At 34.6% G+C, this 22,215-nt stretch overlaps 2 protein-coding genes and 1 pseudogene across 4 annotated transcripts; 2 read left to right on the top strand and 1 right to left on the bottom strand.

Moving 5' to 3' along the window:
- Positions 1-369: 369 nt before the first annotated feature.
- LOC145202677 (iduronate 2-sulfatase-like) lies at positions 370-5,830 on the bottom strand. Its single transcript, XM_080075690.1, has 12 exons — positions 5,363-5,830; positions 5,167-5,303; positions 4,739-4,916; positions 4,433-4,521; positions 3,835-3,984; positions 3,407-3,634; positions 2,962-3,088; positions 2,711-2,881; positions 2,136-2,231; positions 1,955-2,029; positions 1,488-1,672; positions 370-1,208 (listed from the first exon to the last, which is right to left on the bottom strand). The coding sequence occupies exons 1-12, from the start codon at positions 5,418-5,420 to the stop codon at positions 1,068-1,070; spliced, it is 1,635 nt and encodes a 544-aa protein (XP_079931816.1). The 5' UTR covers positions 5,421-5,830; the 3' UTR covers positions 370-1,067.
- Positions 5,831-6,016: 186 nt separating this feature from the next.
- Positions 6,017-11,809, top strand: LOC145202675 (iduronate 2-sulfatase-like; annotated as a pseudogene). Its single transcript, XR_013853319.1, has 11 exons — positions 6,017-6,815; positions 7,044-7,180; positions 7,692-7,869; positions 8,277-8,365; positions 8,538-8,687; positions 8,860-9,087; positions 9,360-9,486; positions 9,699-9,869; positions 10,381-10,548; positions 10,830-10,977; positions 11,191-11,809. The product of XR_013853319.1 is annotated as an iduronate 2-sulfatase-like (transcript).
- Positions 11,810-13,819: 2,010 nt separating this feature from the next.
- On the top strand, positions 13,820-20,284 carry LOC145238963 (iduronate 2-sulfatase-like). Of its 2 annotated transcripts, none has more exons than XM_080102257.1 (13): positions 13,820-13,982; positions 14,057-14,193; positions 14,412-14,589; positions 14,783-14,871; positions 15,481-15,630; positions 15,757-15,984; positions 16,364-16,490; positions 16,747-16,917; positions 17,519-17,622; positions 17,878-17,941; positions 18,205-18,389; positions 19,141-19,288; positions 19,588-20,284. In XM_080102257.1, exons 1-12 carry the CDS (start codon positions 13,925-13,927, stop codon positions 19,279-19,281), a joined length of 1,632 nt encoding a protein of 543 aa, XP_079958383.1. In that variant the 5' UTR covers positions 13,820-13,924; the 3' UTR covers positions 19,282-19,288; positions 19,588-20,284. The 2 variants fall into 2 exon arrangements, with proteins under 2 accessions (XP_079958383.1, XP_079958382.1); XM_080102256.1 differs by having other exon boundaries at positions 19,507-20,284.
- The last annotated feature ends 1,931 nt before the right edge of the window (positions 20,285-22,215 follow it).

Here is a 22,215-nt window from a genome sequence, read left to right as displayed (position 1 = left end):
ATGACTTCTATCGATAGGCCTGGCGCACTATAATTTGTATATGGGTGTACCGTGAGTCCACCTTAGCTGAAGTGTAGCCTACACAATTTCATTTTTCGGAAAAGGCTGCAATGTGACGTGTAATTTAACTGTTTGTAAGCTGAAGTCAAACTCTGATAACTGAATTCTTTACGGTACTGTGCACGTTGGGACGTTACCTAAACTTAATACGTTAAATTTCACGTTAGACAATGTATAGCTTTTAATCATATGCCTTTTAAGTCTATTTTTAGCATCTGTGCAGCTACAAATTTGATAGTCGAGCAAAACAGGCTTAAAGTAAGTAACTATTGCTACATTTTCTTGCTACATTTTCTTGCTACACATGTGGAAAGTGCATATATTTATTGTAAGTGCATAAAGCTTGGAAAAGTGCTTTTGTAAACATTTACAGTTAACATAGGAAAGATTTCGATGTGTATACATACGAGCTTAGAAATAGTTACAGTTATAAATGTTACTAGCGGTTCTGCAGCAACACAACACAATACTGCAATGTCAAAGTGAGTATTTGGCGACATCTGGTGGTGTATCTGGGTTAAGATGTTTTTTTAACTTGCGAAAAATAACACAATAGCCACAAAAGTCATAAATGATGCATTGCTTTTAGGAAATATGATCTTTAAAAGAACAAAAAATACTAAATATTAAAGTATGATTGTATTGCTAAAATTTGCACCTTTATTACTTACATTCAGTAGTTTAAATCACTGTACAAAATCCGGTCAAGTCTGTACCCAGTGGTGGGATTCAGCGGGTTCGCACCGGTTCTATAGAACCGTCTCACAAAATTTAAGGAGATCAGCAAACTGCTTAGCGTTACTGGTTACTGTCAATGGAGTTTTTGTAACAGAACCGGCTGAAAAATAGGACTTTTGTGATAGAACCGGCTGACAAAAAAATTGAATCCCACCACTGGCCGTATCTGACAATAAACCTCTATTTACATGGCAAATATTATTGTCAAGCATTTGTTAGGCATGAAACAACTTCACAAAAAGTGTGCTACTATAGAACAAACCTGTTATTTAAACAGGCAGGGAACCTTTCCATCCAGCCAGTAGTTTCTGATGAAGACTTTCTGCCAAGTCCGCATACATTTTAAGGTTTGCAACATTGTAAATCTCAAGCGGATCAGAATTACGCAGATATAGTTCTTTTGCATGCACCTGTGAATAAATACCAACAGAATTTTCATTAGCAGGTTTAGGCTGTGGAATGTGTACATTTTAGTTAAACTATCTTGTTCCCAATGTACTTTGCATTGTGTGTGATTTTTGGAGCAATTCAATTAATATTAAGTATTTATTGACCAAAAGGCGTCTTACCAAAAAACAACATAAAACTACAAAAAATTGAAAGTTAAAACACAAATTTTCATCTCAAACAAAGATATGGATAATAAAAGTTAACACAACGAAAAGGAAAACAGGTGCAACATTCATTACCTCTGTGAAATTGGCTTTAAAGTTTGTGGGATCGAACCCAACCCATTCTGTGTATCTGTATCTGTTAGTGCGCATCGTATAACCCATTATCTTAATATCTTTCAGACTTGGAAGATTACTGTTCCACTGGGGGTAGTCAGAAGGTCTCGGATATTGACTAAACACTGCATCTTTCCATGTAATTTCTGCAAAAAATGAACAAAATTACAGAAACAAATGCTTGTGAACAAACACAAAAACAATATAGGATGTATATAATTTGAAGGAAATATTATGTATAATATCAAACCAAAAAATATTTTTTTTGTTTAGATAACTTTGTTGTGTCATACAAGTTTAGTAGGTTCAAATATTATAAGTTATGTTGTACAATGATACTTTGATTCTATTACATTATAAATCGATGCTATCATTAAATTAAACATCTAGTTTGCAACTTTTTGACAATATTTTTATTGCTGACTCACCTTTCTTCGTTCCAGCATGATGCAGCAACTTGACAAAGCTTGACCCTTCCGTGCAAAAATCAATCTGAAAATTTAGTTGTTGTTTATTAACTTCAATATAATAATTCTTGTTTCCCCCCATTGAATGATGACACTGCGGTTTTGTGGAGCCAAACTAATTTTCACATTATTTTACACTTATGTGTGGGAACTAAATATGGTGGAACTTCTATTCCAGCTAATTCACTGAGTGTTGGAAAAAGATCAACTGTTTCCACTAAAGCATCTGTCTGCAATCCTACAACAGGAAACAATACGAAGCATTGTTGGATTTAAATACAACCAGCAATGACTGGTCACCACAATAAAACTATATGAGGGCACGATTTTATTGGTTTGTTATTACAGCACAATATGTACACAATCATGTCTTGTAAAGAAATGTATTCAGATTACAGATTAAAAAAACAGATTTATTTCACTACATTTTTTACATTGGTGTTCACATGGTTGTGAGTTATAATCCTGTCTTGGCCACTTGCAATAAACTTAAGCAGTATTGCTTCAACCCAGTGGACCCTAATGGGTTAAAACAAATTTAAGTCACCAACCTCCTCACTCGAAAAAACCATTCAAAGGGCTTGCAATATAAACAGGTAATTCGACGACAGATACATTGTAAGCATAATGTATTTAGGCAGTGCCGGCCCAACCAGAAGAAAAATAAAAACAAACAAAGAAGTTTATAAATTAAGTTATGGAAACAACTAGATTTACCTTTTTCGTTTTTTGACAGTGAAGTTTTAAGTGCATCCATATACTGAAACTTTTTCTGCTTGGATTTCTGTTTCTCTGTGACATGTGGCACATGAACAAGCATGGGTGTTCTAGTAACAACTTCAAAGTTTTCATTTTTGCACCAGTCACCGTGTTCACCAAGGCTCCAACCTGGATGTTTTCATATTTTACAAAAAAGCTGTACAGGTTGGGTATAAAAAGAATGTCTTAAAGTAAAGGCTGAATCTTACCATGATCTCCTATCAAAGTAACAATAGTGTTGTCAGCAAATCCAGATGCTTCAAGTTGTTTTAAGACTTTTCCAACCATTGCATCGGTGTAAGTTACTGATGCATAATAATGTTGTCGAATTTTGCGCTGCAAGGATAACACAACAAAAAGACACATTTATATATGTTGCCAAAAAATGTGTTTATCATAAAACTTTATCGATAGTAAAACATACAATTGTATCAAAGCAATTTAAGAGCACATTGGCCAGTGCAAGTATTTTACATTCCGAATCCTTTGTTGAAGTACAATAGAGCTTATTGCCTTATATAAAATATATTCATATAAATATAAAGACATTGCAAAAAAATATATTTTGTTTTTTGTTGTTGTAATGTCCATCACAATGTACAAGAGACAAATAACAGAAAATGTAAATGAATTTAGTACAGAAATATAACTGACCTGAAAGTCCCATGGAATCGGACCAAATGGAAAACTTAAATTCAGCGCCTTCACATCTTCGCGGAGTAGCAGCCTTGGCCATGAAGAATAGGCAACTAGGGGCATATCTGGGGGTATTTCTGGGTTTGGGGCAAGGTCAATCTCTTCAATGGGGTAAAGATCAAGATATTCTTTTGGAAATTTGAATGGAGCATGTGGCTTGTGGAAACCAACAGCCAGAAAAAAAGGCTAAAAATGATTTTTATGTAAAAAAAAAACTAGTAAAAAAGACAGGTTTGTTAAAATAGGATTCAAAAGTTATATTTTTTTTGTTGAAATTGACTTTAATATAATCCCAAACAAACACATGCTGTTTTTTTGTTTCTGGGCAATGTTTAAGTGTGCAATGCAAGTTCTGTAAAATAAAGTAATACATATGAATAGGTTACCTGGGTTTCACTGGGCTTACTAAAGTTCTTTAGCATCTCAATGGCATGTTGAGCACTTTGTATGTCAGGCAGAGACCCACCAGGTTGATTTTTAACATCTACAGGACAAAGTAGATTCATATGCAGATCACCATCAGGCCCAGGACAAACCTAAACATTATTTTTAATCAAACAAAGTGCACTTTTCACATTTCAGTACATGTGTACATAAAGTAAATTACTCAATACAATGACTGCTTTGATAAGTTTATATAATTATATATGCAGAAAATGTCATAAGCTATAGTCCTTTTGAAAGGTCTAGCAAAGATGCACACTTCGGGGTTAAATCAACTTCAAAGAGGAAACAATGGTTTTCTGCAGTGGTTTTTAAACTTTTTTACTCGGGGACCCCCTTAGAGGCCAGAGTATGTGACCCCTTTACAATCACACATAGGAAGTTTTACTACGAGAATGTCTTTATCAACACATCACTGTTACAGTGCGTCAGTTTGCTGTACAGTAAAACCCTAAAGTTGTTGTTAGCTAGTGGCTCAAGGCACCATAAACTATTTAACCATTTCTGGTTTACTGTTTCTTGGTAAGTCTTTGTAAGTACCTTTGCCATCATGTATTTTTCAGTTGAAGGATGAAACGCAGGAGCTGACCAAGATAAAGGGTAATCATCGGTAAAATTGGAAGGTACTCCTGTAAACAGTAATTAATACAAACACGTAAATTGAAAAATGAAGTGTTACTAGACTAAAAACATTTTGAAAAAAAATAATGAATAATTTGCCAAAACGCTTGTATGTTGTAGGGCATGTCACATTTTGCATTTATATAGGCCACCATATTTGTAATTAAACGTATGAGCAGATCTGTGTCTAGTGTTCAAAATAATCAAAGAATAAACAATGCAAACCTGGATGAAACACTTTTCCGATGCTGTAAGTAAAATATCCATTATCTTTAAAATGTTGAGGCAAAGTTGTGTAGTTTCCAGCATGTGTTCTCCAGTACGAACCAAAGTCAAACAACCTAGTTGTATCTGGTCGCCGACTTGTAAGAAAAGATATCCGGCTTGGGGCACAAACAGCTTGCTGCAACAATAGAAGTAATAGTTTACAGATTTGTCACACAAAAGATAAAAATAATAAAAGTTGTTGATTTAATGATCTTATTACCGCAGGCAACCAGATGTATAGCATGTAAAAGATGGCTGCCTATCTCAATCATATCTCAGAAACAACTATTTGTTAAATAAACCCAATGCAAACTTTTATAGATCAAAATTAAGAAAAATTCAATACCACATCTGCAAAAAATATTTTTACTCTATGAAAAAATTACCTGAACATGTGCATTGTTGAATTGTAAGCTTACAGAAGCCAGGTTATTAATATTGGGTGACAATACTTTGGGGTAGTCATAGCAACCAAGGGCAGGTCGAAGGTCATCGATAATCAGAAACAAAACGTTGGGCTTGCCTTAAAAACAAACTTGTTTTTAAAGACATCTATTGTTAGCACAAACAAAAAAAACTTACCCGTTTTGGCACTACAATGTTGGAAACAGACTATCAACAGTATGAACTTCCATAACATGTTGAGTTGAATCTTCAAACTACCCGGTTTTACAAAAGCAACACTTTGTTAAAAATCAAACTGTTAAATTTCACAAACTGCGTTGCAAAATTGTTTCTGGTTCAGCAACTATAAGTGAAAGTTTACTATCGGGAAAGTCCCTGTTTTGCAACCATTTATCTTTTTGTCACAAACAAGGGTAATGGATAAGCCTTTTTATTACAAGCTAAGCGACGGCTAGTAATGTAACGAGTACGGTTTTCTATATATATCCGGATAAAGGCGTTAAACTGTACACCTGTGTCATGCGCTCTCGCTTAATTTCTGCGCAAAAACAACGTCCACTCACAGTACAGTACAAAGCATAAAGAGTACTTACATACACATGCTAATTAACGGCGACAGGAAATAATGCACAATCAAACAATGATTGGGGATCCAGATGAATCACATTAATTGTTGCACAGTGTAATTACCTTGCTGGCTATGAGCCGGCAAGTCAAAACAAAAAGATTTTGTAAAGAAAAAAAAAAGTCTCAAACATTTCACTAGGTATTATCATAATTTCTACAAATTTCCCTCGACATTTTTTCAGCAATTAACAATATATTGTCGTTGCCCATATCTGAAACAGGCACTCTGCTATTTTTGATGTAGACAATTAGAAGTTTGGAGAGTTTCACCACAGCATAAATAGGTTTACTTCGAACTTATATTGCATAAAAGCTCTACGAGTTTTGCTTGCTAAAAACATGTCGAGGGGTATATTTAGAGATTATGATAATATTTAGTAAAATGTGTGCCACAGTTTTTTTTTTGCAAAATCTGTTCGTTTCGTCCTGCCACAGCGCATAGCTCGGGAGAAAATTAAACTGTGCAACAGTTAATGTGATTCATCTGGTTTGCCAAAATCATGTTTGATTGTGCATTATATCCTGTCGCCGTTAGTTCCGATGTATATGTGATTACTCTGGATGTGACTCAAGTATATGCTTTGTAATGTGCTGTGAGTGGACCTTAATTGTCTTTGCGCAAAAATTAAGCGAGAGCGCAAGGCACAGGTGTACAGTTTAACGCCTTTATCCGGATTATATAAAAAAACTCACTCGTTACATTACTAGCCATTACAGTAATAGCCGTTGCTTAGTTTAGCGTGTAATAAAAATTCTTATCCCTACCCTGGTTTGCGACAAAAAGCCAAATAGTTTAAAAATATGGACTTTCCCGCTTGAAAGCTTTCAGTCTTGGCTGCTGAACCAGAAACAACTTTTTCTGACGCAGTTTGTGAAATTTTAAAGTTTGATTTTTAACGAAGTGTTGTTTTTGTAAAATCGGGAAGTATAAAGACTCAACTTAACATGTTTTGGAAGTTTATACTGTTGATTGTGTGTTTCCAACGTTGCAATGCCGAAACGGGTCAGTATTTTTTGTTTGCGCAAATTATGATAAATACAATACAAGTAGATGTATTAGATAACAATATACAAGATGTATTTAAAAAAGCAGCAGACGATCAGCGTCAGTGTAATGTTTTATTTTGTAAAAACAGAAATATTAATTTCGCCTATTTTGGGCAGTGTCTGTTTTTGTCTTATTCAAATAGAATCTATAGATCATATATTAGATAACAAGTTTGTTTTTAAGGTAAGCCCAACGTTTTGTTTCTGGTTATCGATGACCTTCGACCTGCCCTTGGTTGCTATGACTACCCCAAAGTATTGTCACCCAATATTGACAACCTGGCTTCTGTAAGCTTACAATTCAACAATGCACATGTTCAGGTATTTTTTCATAGAGTAAAAATATCTATTTACATTGACATATATTGACACTTGTTTTTGCAGATGTGGTATTGAATTTTTCTTAAATTGTTAAGAATTTTTGCAGTGACTGTATTTAACCAATAGTTGTTTCTGAGGTCGGATTAAAATAAGCAGCTGTCTTTTACATAATATAAATCTTGTTTCATGCTAAATTATAATCTTTGAATCAAAACTTTTATTTATTTTTTCATTTTTTATATGGCACCACTGCCTCAAACATGAATTACATGTTGTAAGTTGCGCGTTTTGTTCTTGTAGCAAACTGTTTGTGTTTGCAGCAAAGTTTGCAATGACCTTATTTAACAACCGGTTGTTTCTGAGAACAGATTGAGATAGGCAGTCATCTTTTACATGCTATATATTTTGTTGCCTGCTATATTAAGATCATTAAATCAGCAACTTTTATTATTTCATCTTTTGTATGACATCACTGCCTTAAATCTGAAAATTCCAACTTCTATTGTTGCAGCAAGCTGTTTGTGGCCCAAGCCGGACATCTTTTCTTACAAGTCGGCGACCAGATACAACTAGGTTGTATGACTTTGGGTCATACTGGAGGACACATGCTGGAAACTACACAACTTTGCCACAACATTTTAAAGATAATGGATATTTTTCTTACAGCATCGGAAAAGTTTTTCATCCAAGTTTGCATTGTCTATTCTTTTCGCTCAGCTATTGGTTATTTTGAAAACTAGACACAGATCTGTTTGTATGTTTAATTACCAATATGGTGGCCTAAATAAATGTAAATTGCAACATGCTTTATGACATACAAACATTCCGGCAAATCGTTGATTATTTAGCTATTATTAATTAAATCTCTTGAAATGCATTGTTTACAATTTTGCATGTGTTGGGACCCATGAGTTTCTGCTTGCAGAAACCACCAAGGTTACAAAAGACATTGGCTGTTATGGGACCCAATTTAAAATAGTGTATGTGCAAGGGCAATGTGTGCTAAGCCACCCTTCTAGTTTTAAAATGTTTTTTATCTGGTAACACATCATTATTCAATTATATAATTGAAGTTTGTATTAATTAATCATTACAGAAATATCTTCAAATTTCACTGATGATTATCCCTTATCTTGGTCAGCTCCTGCATTTCATCCTCCAACTCAAAAATACAAATCGAAAAAGGTTGGTGAACTTACAAAGAAACAGTGAACCAGTGTTTCTTGACACAAAAGCAAGAAATGTTTTTTCTGCATATGTATAGAAACTCATCAAAGTGGTCATCGTACTATTACTTTATGTGCACATCTACTGAAATGTTATAAGTGCACTTTGTTAAATTTAAAATAATGTTTAGGTTTGTCCTGGACCTGATGGTGATCTGCATATGAATCTTCTATGTCCTGTAGATGTTAAAACTCAACCTGGTGGGTCTCTGCCTGACATACAAAGTGCTGAACACGCCATTGAGATGCTAAAGAACTTTAGTAAGTCCAGTGAAACCCAGGTAACCTATTATTATACATTACTATATTGTGGAGAACTTGCATTGCACACTTGAACATCCCCAGAACTAGAAAATTTGCATGTATTTGTTTGGGATTATATTAAAGTCATTTTCAACATAACAAATGTAACTTTTGACTTCTATTTTAATAAAACTAACAATCATTTTTTAGCCTTTTTTTCTGGCTGTTGGTTTCCACAAGCCACATGTTCCATTCAAATTTCCAAAAGAATATCTTGATCTTTATCCTATTGATGAGATTTATCTTGCCCCAAACCCAGAAATACCCCCAGATATGCCCATGGTTGCCTATTCTTCATGGCCAAGGCTACTACTTCGTGAAGATGTGAAGGCGCTGAATTTAAGTTTTCCATTTGCTCCGATTCCATTGGACTTTCAGGTCAGTTAAATTGTTTGCTAGATTTTGCCACATTTTTGAATATTTGCAATATTTTACTATACCTTGATTTTTAAGCTCTAAGCACTACCGTAGTTTTGGGACATTCATCAAGACAGTACTGATTTTATTTTAGAATAGTGGTAAAGTTAGGACTTTTAGTTTTTTTAGCAACTTATGAAAAAGGTTTATGATGCAGGAATTTCAAATGTAAGGTACCCACTTCAAATGGCCAATTTGCCTGAAACACTTACACTTTGTTTTTATCTTTGAAGCGCAAAATTCGACAACATTATTACGCATCAGTTACTTACACCGATGCAATGGTTGGAAAAGTTTTAAAACAACTTGAAGCATCTGGATTTGCTGACAACACTATTGTTACTTTGATAGGAGATCATGGTAAGATTATTTTGGAGGAATCTGTGCAAAAAGCTTTTGAACAGAAAATAATGGTGTAGCTGCAGTGCATTGTTTCATTATCCACCAATTGTGCCTGACACTTTTTTGCACTCCATAATGTTTTAACGTTGCGCAGCTTGCTTGGTGATTCGTTTTTATTGTGTTACTATTGTCTTTTACCAAGCGAAAACTAACTAGCTAATTACATACAGGTTGGAGCCTTGGTGAACACGGTGACTGGTGCAAATATGAAAACTTTGAAGTTGTCACCAGAATACCCATGCTTGTCCATGTGCCACATGTTACAGACAAACAAAACTTAAAGCAGCGGAAGTTTCAGTATATGGATGCTCTTGAAATTTCACAATCAGGAACGGAAATAGGTAAATCAGATTTTCCATGAAATTTTATATGATTTTTTTACTTTTTCGGGAGTCCAATTTATAAAATTTGTTGTTTTATTTTTATCTAGAATGGGCAGGCAAGGCCTAAATGGGTTATGCTTACTTTAAGTATGCCATCCAACTGCTTGTTTATATTGTAAGTTTGTTGAATTGTTTTTAAAACAGCTTTTTCAAGTGATGGAGTTGCTGACACCTGTGTGTTTTTACCCATTGGGTTTTTCTCATAGAGGCACAAGTGACAAAGACATGATTAGAACTCATTACCTTGTGAACAATGATCCAAAAAATATTGAAATAAATGTATGTTGTGCCAAACCAGTATATGTATGAAAATCTTGCAAATTTTTTTATAGGCAATTTTTCACTAAACTTTTCACTACGTTTAAACTTTCTGAAAATATTTGGTTTTAATAAAATACTAATAATTTGGTGACCAGTCATTGCTGTTGCACTTAATTTACACATTGCTTAATATTATTTCCTGTCATAGGATTGCAGACAGATGCTTTAGTGGAAGCAGTTGATCTTTTTTCAACACTCAGTGAATTAGCTGGAATTGAAGTTCCACTTAATGGGTTATACAATGCGCACTAACAGATACAGATACACAGAATGGGTTGGGTTTGATCCCACAAATTTCAAAGCCAATTTCTCAGAGGTAATGAATGTTGCACTTTTTCCATTTTTGTTGTTTTAACTTTTATTATCCATATGTTTGTTTGAATAAAAAATATATTTTATATTTCAATTTTTTGTAGTATTACAGTGTTTTTTAAGAAGAAACCTTGCCCTTCGGTAAATAAAAACTTAATATTAATTGAAATGCTCCAAAAATTTCACAAAATTTAAAGTAAGTTAAGAACCGTATAACTTAACTAAAGTGTACACATTTCACAGCCTAAACCTGCCAACAAATATTTGGTTGGAACTTATTCACAGGTGCATGGAAAGGAACTATATCTGCATAATTCTGACCCACTTGAAATTTACAATGTTGCCAATCTTAAAATGTATGCGGACTTGGCAGAAAGTCTTCATAAGAAATTACTGGATGGATGGAAAGGTGCCCTGCCTGCCTAAATAACAGGTTTGTTCTATAGTAGCACACTTTTTGTGAAGTTATTTCATGCCTGTTAATAGCTTGACACAAATATTTGCCCTGTAAATAGAGGTTTATTGTCAGTACGGCCTTTACAGGACTTTGTACAGTGATTTAAACCACTGAATGCAAATAAATATGCTGCAAGATTTTAGCAATGGAATCATGGTTTAATGTTTGGTATTTTTTGTACTTTTATAGATCATATTTCCTGAAAGCAACACATCATTTATGACTTTTTGTGGCAATGGGGTTGTTCAGTCGAATCAAAAATTCCGCTAGGTGGCAGCACCTTCCGGTCATACAATGCGTTGGTTTATGCTGGAGACAATAGCAAAAAACATTTATCGGCAAGCTTCGCATTTGTTTGGGGTGCAATTTTGTGCTCTAAAAGTATTTTATGAATAAATGGACTATTATTCTTGTTATCTGAGATAACTTTGTATAAATTGCAGCTTTAATATGCGTATTTCGGCTAAAATTAAGTGACTTCTCTCCATAAAGCACTGTAGCGTAGATGAAGCATCATTTAATTATTTTCTGTTGTATGTGGGTAATTTTAAACTATTCCTTGATGGAAACTTGTACCGTAACAGTATTATTGGAATGTCATTGTAGTTGTATGTAAAGGTTGTAAATGTAGGAACACAGTTTTGCCTGACAAGAAGTTGTTTTTACAAAAAAAGTGATATAAAATTGCAATTAAAAGAGAAAATGCTGTATAACATGCAATTTAGGAGCCAAACTTGAGCTCTTTTATCATCTGATATTAACACTTGAAGTCACTAAAACATTTGCAACATTTGAAAAGATTTGACAAGGATAATCTATATTTCCACTTTAGTATAGCCACAAAAAGGAAGTTTGAACTGTACTGACTCGAAAAACGCACAACGTGCGTGGTTGCTACTACAGAAGTATCTTTCGCTGTAACTGTTTGCACTCTAAGTCCTTGCTTATCGGAGCTACTGCTTGTCTGAGCTTAGTCCTATAAGGAAGACGGCGTTTAACCTTAAAGTTAGTTTATTGAGTTAAGAGAGATAGGCTACAATAGATATTTACGTAAAGTGAGAGAGTCTCTCGTGTGAGAGAGAAGTTAGTGTCTCTCGTATCGTTACAACACACATGAACATATATAGTGAGAAAAGTGACGATGACGTAACTGCACAGATGGTAAAAGTTGTTAAATGGCAAAAAATGACAATCGAGGTCGAGTACTGGAAATGTGACGATGACGAAATAAAACGTTCATGCAATCACAGTCACTCGTACGATATTATACGCGCTTATGTATAACTGCAATACACGATGCTCCACAACATTACGGGGACAATAGGAACAGAATCTAAAAGTGCAAATTCGCTGTATTAAAAAATCAAACAAACATCTCTATTTCAACGTTTCATCACGTAACCATAAAAGTTTTAACAGTGGGGACAATTCGGCTTTCTTGCTTCATCGCTTCTTTCCATATCAAGGTAATGTCCTTAAAATCTTACAAGCATTGAATTTGAAGACAACGACCAACCGATTGATTGCAAACAAAGCGGTTTTTCTGTTTTCTTGCCTGAGAGCGAAATACTAGTTTACAAGTTAAGCCAAAAGGGTATTACTGAGTTTTTTCCAACAAATGTTTATTACTGGTTTTTAAAGCTACTTAACACTACAAAAAGCAGTTTTTGTCATTGACATTAAAAATATCGTATCGGATTTTTGCAATGAAAAGTTAACGGCCCTAATATGAAGAGACAGACGCTTTGGTAAACTCGCCAGCAATGGTTGATTTAACTCTCCGTTTTTTTTTTAAATTATTTCGGTTTCATCGTTGACGAAAATCAAAACTCGTTAATCTTCTCCAATATAAGTCTGTAATAAATCTATCTGGGTTATTAAGGTAAAACCCCCGAAACATTTAATAGCCTACATCAGTTCTCAAACTGTGCGTCGTTTCAATTTTCCAAGGGCGTCGCAGAATAGTTCCGTTTCGTAACTTTTTGTTGTTGTATCAATAACCCCACTTTAATAATAAGTTTCCTCATTAACTTTTATTTACTGGTGCGTCGCAAGTCCAAAAAACTTTTCCAGAGGCGTCTCAACAAAAACAAGTTTGAGAACCACTGGCATACATCAAAAGCAGCAGAGGGCGCTGGTACAAACTGTAACTGTGGTATAACCTGTTGATATAGGCTATAGTAGTCAACCATATTTTGCTTATTGCTAAAACATGTTGAGAGGTATTTGTAGAGATTATGATAATGCTTAGTGAAATGTTTGCCACAATTTTTTTACAAAATCTCTTTGTTTCGACTTGCCAGCTCAAAGCTCGCGAGGAAATTAAATTGTGAAACAATGTGATGTTCGACAATCATGCCTGGTTGTACAACATTTCCCGTTAATTAGAATTTGTAAGTAGGCCTACTCTGTGTCCCTGAACCTGCTTTAGCAATATGCTTTATAGCCGTATAGACTTCATTCCGAGTGAATAAATTCGTTTTTGATTTTTTGCGTTGCGGTTTTTTAAAACTAAGTTTTGTGAGATGCGGCTCGAGCATGCAGGTCTGGCCACCCCTGCTTTATACCATGGGGTGAGTGGACGCTGTCTGTGCGCAGAAATTAAGCGAGAGCGCAAGGCACAAGTGTACAGTTTTACGCCTTTATGCGGATTATATATAAACCACACTCGTTAGATTACTAGCCATTACAGTAATAGCCGTTGCTTAGTTTAGCGTGTAATAAAAAATGCTTATCCCTACCCTGGTTGCGACAAAAAGCCAAATGGTTTGAAAATAGGGACTTTCCCGTTTTGAAACTGCTGAGCCAGAAATATTTTTTTCTGACGCAGTTTGTGAAATTATAAAGTTTGATTTTCAGCAAACTAATGTTTTTGTAAAACCGGTGATTCACTGATTTTTAAAATTTAAAGATTCAACTCAACATGTTATGGAAGTTCATATTGTTGATTGTCTGTTTCAAACATTGTAATGCCAAAACGGGTAAGTATTTTTTCTTAGTGCTATAATGGTAATAATTAAAAATAGATGTCTTAGATAACAAGTTTGTTTCTAAGGTAAGCCCAACGTTTTGTTTCTGGTTATCGATGACCTTCGACCTGCCCTTGGTTGCTATGACTACCCCAAAGTATTGTCACCCAATATTGATAACCTGGCTTCTGTAAGCTTACAATTCAACAATGCACATGTTCAGGTATTTTTTTCATAGAGTAATAACACCTATTTACATTGACGCTTGCAGATGGGGAATCGATTTTGCCTTTTTTCTATTTAAAAAGTTTTTTTTCCGAGTTTATATTGAAATAGGCAGCTGTCATTTTGTTGCCTGCAAAATTATGATGTTATGATGTATCAACAACAAGTTTTCATTGCCTTAAACATGATTTACATGCTGTATTGCAACTTCTACAGCAAACTGTTTGTGGTCCAAGCCGGACATCTTTTCTTACAAGTCGGCGACCAGATACAACTAGGTTGTATGACTTTGGTTCGTATTGGAGAACACATGCTGGAAACTACACGACTTTGCCTCAACATTTTAAAGATAATGGATATTTTACTTACAGCATTGGAAAAGTGTTTCATCCAGGTTTGCATTGTCTATTCTTTTGCCATAGCTATTGGTTATTTTGAACACTAGACACAGATCTGTTCGTAAGTGTAATTCGAAATAAATGTAAAATGCAATATGGTTTAGGACAGACAAGCATTTAATTATTGATTATTTATTTGAAAACGTTTTATTCTAGTGACACTCCAATTGAAGTGTTTACTTATTACAGGAATACCTTCCAATTTTACTGACGATTACCCTCTGTCTTGGTCAACTCCTGTGTTTCATCCACCAACTCAAAAATACAAAATGGCAAAGGTACTTAAACTTAAAAAAAACATGAATCCAGTGTTTCACAACCTGGGGGTCGCCAATCACTTTTAAAGGGGGTACAAAGACGCAACCCAACTGGGGATGATTTTATTCATATCATAAAACTTTCCCATCACTTCTGTTTAGCATAATAACTCACAAGACAATTTAATTTAGAATTGGCACAACATTTGCAATTATATACTTGTATGAATGTGTTTTTTGACACAAAAAGCATGAAATGGTTAAATAGTTTATGGTGCCTTGAGCCACTAGCTAACAACAACTTTAGGGTTTTACTGTACAGCAAACTGACGCACTGTAACAGTGATGTGTTGATAAAGACATTCTCGTAGTAAAACTTCCCATGTGTGATTATAAAACCTTCAACACAGTGTAAAAAGTTTGAGAACCACTGCATTAAACCATTATTTACTTGAAGTTGATTTAACCCTGAAGTGGGCATTTGCTAGACCTTTAAAAAAAGACTATACCATATGGAATTTTTCTGCATATATGTAGAAACTTATCAAAGTGGCCATTGTACTATTACTTTATGCAAACATCTGCTGAAATGTGAAAAGTGCACTTTGTTTGAAAAAAAATAATGTTTAGGTTTGTCCTGGACCTGATGGCGACCTGCATATGAACCTGCTTTGTCCTGTAGATGTTAAAACTCAACCTGGTGGGTCTCTGCCTGACATACAAAGTGCTGAACATGCCATTGAGATGCTAAAGAACTTTAGTAAGCCCAGTGAAACCCAGGTAACCTATTAATATTTGTTACTTTATTGTACAGAACTATGCATTGCACACTTAAACATTGCCCAGAAACAAAAAACCAGCATGTGTTTGTTTGTTAAAATTTTTTTATTTAACAATCTTTTTTAGCCTTTTTTTCTGGCTGTTGGTTTCCACAAGCCACATATTCCATTCAAATTTCCAAAAGAATATCTGGATCTTTACCCCATTGAAGAGATTGATCTTGCCCCAAACCCAGAAATACCCCCAGATTTACCCCTAGTTGCCTATTCTTCATGGCCAAGGCTGCTACTTCGTGAAGATGTCAAGTCACTGAATTTAAGTTTTCCATTTGGTCCGATTCCATGGGACTTTCAGGTCAGTTATATTTCTGTACTAAATTTTATTATGTTTTTTATTTGTTTCTTGTACGTTGTGATGGACATAACAACAACAATAAAATATGTTCTTTCACAATGACTTTATTTGAAAGCAGTGATATCTTTAGCTGTATTGTATTTCAAAATACCATTTTGTGTGTTAAAGCCCGAACTTTCAGCTAGTTTTATTAATTAAATATGAAAAAGGTTTCGAATGCAAGAAATCTGAATGTAAGATAACCACTCTGACAAAATTGCCTAAAAAGTTGCTCTTAAAATGCCTTTACAGTTGTATGCTTACTGTCAAAACAGTTATATGATGTTATATTTTTTGGCAACAAAAATAAACTGATGTTTTTGTTCTTTGGTTTTTGAAGCGCAAAATTCGACAACATTATTACGCATCAGTTACTTACACCGATGCAATGGTTGGAAAAGTCTTAAAACAACTTGAAGCATCTGGATTTGCTGACAACACTATTGTTACTTTGATAGGAGATCATGGTAAGATTTAGTCTGTACAGAGACATTCTACTTTGAAGAATCTGTGTGAAAAGCTTTGTAACAGAAATTAATACGGTGTAGCTGCAGCGCATTGTGCCATTATACACCAATTGTGCCCAACACTTTTTGCACTCCATAATGTTTTAATTTGCGCAGCTATTTCCGACTTGGTAATTGTTTTAGTACAATTGTCTTACTATTGTCTTTTACCAAGCGAAATAAATTCAACTCAAACTAATTAGCTAAGTACATCCAGGTTGGAGCCTTGGTGAACACGGTGACTGGTGCAAATATGAAAACTTTGAAGTGGTCACTAGAGTACCTATGCTTGTTCATGTGCCACATGTCACAGACAAACAAAAATCAAAGCAGCAAAAGTTTCAGTATATGGATGCACTTGAAACTTCACAATCACGAACCGAAAAAGGTAAATCTAATTTTCATGAGATTTTTTAAAAGTTTTCATAACCTGATTTATAAACTTCTTTGTTTGTTTTTGTTTTTCTTCTGGTTGGGCGGGCACTGCCTAAATACATTATGCTTACAATGTATCTGTCGTCGAATTGCCTGTTTATGCTGCAAATCCTTTGAATAATTTTTTTGAGTAAGGAGGTTGGTGAGGTAAATTTGTTTCAACCCATTAGGGTCCACTGGGTTGAAGCAATATTGCTTAAGTTTCTTGCAATTGGCAGAGTCAGGATTAGAACTCACAACCTTGTAAACACCAATGTAAAAAATGTAGTGAAATAAATGTCTGTTTTTTTCAAATTTATATGTGTATGAAAATCTTGCAAATTTTATTCAATGGTAATTATTTCGTTTTTTCCTACCAACTTATACTTTTAAACTTGCTAAGAATATCACATTTGAACCAAATACAATTGTTTACAAGACATGATTGTGTGCATCTTGCGCTGTAATAACAAACCAACCAAACAAACTCATGCCCTCATAAAGTTTGATTGTGGTGACCAGTCATTGCTGGTTTCATTTAATCCAGCATTGTTTTGTATTATTTCCTGTTGTAGGTTTGCAGACAGATGCTTTAGTGGAAACAGTTGATCTTTTTCCAACACTCAGTGAATTAGCTGGAATTGAAGTTCCACCATATTGCCCCGATAATCCATTCAAAGTAAGAATTTGGTTTATTGGTTCGGGTAAACTAAACCAATCATTACAATACTTTTGAATAAAAAGAAGTAATAGTTGAAGTAATGTTGTGTATTTTAATTACTTAAATTGCTGTGTGTCTTTACTAGTGAACTGTGCTTTCAGGTATGGGCTAAATATTTGACAAAAATACACCAACACTTTTTTATCGTTTCGCTAGATATTTTTAGAAATACATACAATGATTTTTCCCAGTATTTCAACAACAATTTTTTAGGTTGATTTTTGCACAGAAGGGTCAAGCTTTGTCAAGTTGCTGATTCATGCTGGTAAGAAGAGAGGTGAGTCAACAAAAAAAATATTGACAAAACAAGTCTATCTAACTCTATTTCTAATTTAATAGGGAATACCAATGCACCATGTAATAAAATCAAAACATCATTGTACCAGTAACTTAGATTAGCTATGTTTACTAGTTGTACTAAGTTGTGTGCCACGATAAGTTATTCAAAAAATGTTAGCATGAATTCATATCTATTTTCTTTTAATGTTCTGGTATTGGTTTCAAAAAATTTGTTTCTGTAATTTTGTTCTTTTTTTGCAGAAATTACATGGAAAGATGCAGTATTTAGTCAATATCCAAGACCTTCTGACTACCCACAGATGAACACTGACCTTCCAAGTCTGAAAGATATTAAGATTATGGGTTATACGATGCGCACTAACAGATACAGATACACAGAATGGGTGGGGTTCGATCCCACAAATTTCAAAGCCAATTTCACAGAGGTAATGAATGTTGCACTTTTTCCATTTTCGTTGTGTTAACTTTTATTATCCATATATGTTTGTTTTAAATTAAAAATTTTAATTTAACTTTCAATTTTTTGTAGTTTTATGTTGTGTTTCACTAAGACGCCTTGCCCTTTGGTCAATAAATACTAAATCAGTGCTCTTCAACCGGGCTTCCGTACAACCCTTACATGAGTTCCGCGAACGTTAGGGATTGCACAGGGGTTCGCAGCAGTTTGGTGTAGCAATTTAAACATGAATGAATCATAATCATCATTGTTGCGCAATGCTCGCTTGTACAATCTAGTTAACCTTGGTTGCACCATTGATAAATTGTGACATAATAATCAAAGTCTTGATACTCTCTGTCTGAATTGTGAGATAAATGTACAAATGACCAATCTAAATAACCACAATGCATTTCAGTAAATCATTTAATTTAATTGAAGTCAACATTTGTTATGTGCTTGGGGTGTGTTACGTAAAAATGTATGTTTTTTTATGTAGCCTACTTAAGTTACATTCATTCAAAATAATTTTATGGGGGATTCCGCGTTTTGATTGACAAAACACCTTGGGGGTTCCGTGTCACTAAAAAAGTTGAAGAGCACTGTACTAAATAATAATTGAATTGCTCCAAAAATCACACACAATACAAAGTACATTAAGAAAAAGATAGTTAAACTAAAATGTACACATTTCAAAGTATAAACCTGCTAACTAAAATTCTGTTGATGTTTATTCACAGGTGCATGGAAAGGAACTATATTTGCATAATTCTGATCCGCTTGAGATTTACAATGTTGCAAATCTTAAAATGTATGCGGACTTGGCAGAAAGTCTTCATAAGAAATTACTGGCTGGATGGAAAGGTGCCCTGCCTACGTAAATAACAGGTCAATTTTATAGTAGTTAGTGTGCTTTTTGTGAAGTTGTATTTTTGCCTATAAATAGCTTGACACTAATATTTGCCATGTAAATAGAGGTTTATTGTCAGTACGGCCTTTACAGGATTTTGTACAGTGATTTAAACCACTGAATGTTAATAAATATGCCGCAAGATTTTAGCAATGGAATCTTGGTTTAATGATTAGTATTTTTTGTACTTTTATAGATCATTTTTCCTGAAAGCAATGCATCATTTATGAATTGGCAATAGTGTGATTTTCTTCACAAGCAAAAAAAATCAACTCAGATACACCACCAGATGTCACCAAATACCCACTTTGACATTGCAATATTGCGTTGATTTACTGCAAAACCGCTAGTAACATTTATACATAATACCAGTTCTAAGCTCGTATGCATATACATCGAAATGTTTTATGTGTTAACTGTAAATGATTACCAAGAGCATTTTTGCAAGCTTTATGCATTTGCAATAAATATATGCACTTTCCACATGTGTAGCAAACATGCTTTTATACTATATCGTTTGATTCATTTTTTATTGTTTTGAAAATTCATTAAAGCAGTTTTGTACAGTAAATTGTTTTGTAAAACATTTTTTTTAAATTTAACTTCACCAACCAACATTCCAAAATGTTTGTGTATGGCAATATTAGTAAACATTTTTTGTGTGTTCCTTACCAATGCTACTGTTTTTTGGGGGTGATAGGCAAAATTCGTTGTAATAGCTGTTACTGGCTTGCTTATTTGATTTATTGAACTAAGCAGTATCCACGCTTACCAAATAAGATTTAGTTACTGCGAAATCGTGTTGATATCCTGTTAATGTTTAATGTACCCGCATATAGCACAGCAGTGTCTATGTGTATGTTGATTTGGCGAATGTCACACACTGTACGTATTTGGAAGGGCTACCGCATAATGCTGATTTTGAATGAACGTTATATTCACATGTTTTTCGTAATAAAACGCCACACAATGAATGATTTGTGTACAAAAAATAGTTTTTGTGTGTATTCTTTTGTACATAATGTAATTTGAAAACTGAAGAAAAATATATCTTTTTCCTAATCTGCAAAATTTGATTTGTTCGTTGGTTGTGGCGCCTTTAACTCATTTCATAACATTCTTTTCAGACATGTCGGTAAGGTAAAGTATCGTATTAGTGTAATAAAGTAGATTTTAGTGGAAAACTTTGACAAAAACTGCTTTTTGTAGTGTTTAAATAGCTTTAATAACCAATAATAAACATTAAGAAATTACCCTAGTAATACGCTTTTACTTTACTTTTCAAGTAGTATTTCGCTTTCAGGCAAGAAAGCATTCAAAAACCGCTGCGTTTGCAATCGGTTGGTCGTTGTCTTCGTTTCTTGTAACAGATGGGGGTGATTTCATAGTTGGTAATATGTACTCGCTACGATCGATAAAGCTTGCTCAAGTTTTGCGTGACCAATGCGTCAAAAAATCGATACCCTACCATCGTTAAACAAATGCGTCCATGGTGAGAATAAGGCGGTTTTAATGTCATGCTGTAGCGGCCTCTCATGCAAGCAAACTACACAATTCCACATAAGATATTTATCAATGTTTTGTAATGCGTTTCTTCAATAATTCCAATCCTAAGTGGAAAGTTTTGTAAAAGAAGGAATGTAATATACAATAGATCTTCAACTAACTGCGTTTTCTAGAGCGGTCTGTGTAGTATTTTAGTGTAAATACAATAAACATTTGGTTTGTCAGCTAGTGATGCTTAAAGTTGTATATTTTGATGCAAAACGTTTGGTGTACACAATTTATAAGTGGTGATGTAATGCACAGCAATATTAGAATCACCTTCTTGCTATTAAGCACGCCTTAGCTGCTAGCAAAACTACAACTACAAACAAAACCTTATTTCATAGATCAACATGTCAAGAGTTATTGACTTTGCGCAAAAGTTAGAGTTCACAACTTTGACAGGTCATTTACAAGTCCAGATTATGTTCATTGGAAATACAAAGCACGCGACAGAAGCAACAATGCGAAGCGAGACGCGCAAACAAATTAACACACGCGCGAACCCAGACTGCCGTAGAGCAAGATGTTACAATATTTGTCGAAATGATCTCTCTCGGTCGCGAACGGTTTCCCCAGCCAGTGCTGGTTACCCACTGCCTTGCTTTCTAGGAGAAGAAAAGAGAAAAAGAGAGCAGCTCTTAGCGAGCGTCCCCGGTCGCAAGCAGGTTTCGGAGCCGGCTCATAATAAAGAAAGGCGCGTGGATGGTCTGACTTGCGAAGAACAAGCGGTGTTTTGAAAAAACCTCTTTCTGACTGTGTAGGACGAATTAAAAGTAGAGTAGCTGGCTCGCTGATCGGTCTGGCTTTGTTTTGCAGTGTGATATCAAGTGTAGCTGTGATCTGTGGCGGCGTTTCGGGTTTGACCTGCTTGCGTTAGCGTAGTACAGAACCGTGTTTGGAGCTAGCACAAGTGGTTTGCTAAGTTTAAATCAGAAGCTTGTTGTAATTTCTGTATAGCTGTGGTGATGGTCATTACTCAATCACTTATTTATCACTTTTATTTGCAATTTAGCCTAGAAAGTGTAAGATTAATAAATAAGGACTTTATTTAGCACAAATCCTTGAGCAAAAGTTAGTGAAAGTTTGTTTACTGTTATGTGTATTACTTTGACGGCGCCTCTACTTGTCAAACATAACAAAACATCATTTTTTTGTAATTGTACGTATTTACAAGACGAGCGGCTTGGTAAATCTATATGGTGCCGGCGTTTCGAACGACATTGGCTCGCGTACTTCATCAATTATTCATTGTTATTCGGCGTAGAAAGAGCACCAAGTCTCTGACTACAACACAAGCATTAATAGCGCCAAAAAGATTAAGCACATTTCTTCGTTAGGGTCCCTCCTTGGTATTACA

The sequence above is a fragment of the Phallusia mammillata genome, chromosome 7, assembly GCF_965637545.1.
Source record: "Phallusia mammillata chromosome 7, kaPhaMamm4.hap1.1, whole genome shotgun sequence".
Lineage (NCBI taxonomy): Eukaryota > Metazoa > Chordata > Ascidiacea > Phlebobranchia > Ascidiidae > Phallusia > Phallusia mammillata.
This window is presented reverse-complemented; position numbering and strand designations above follow the sequence as displayed.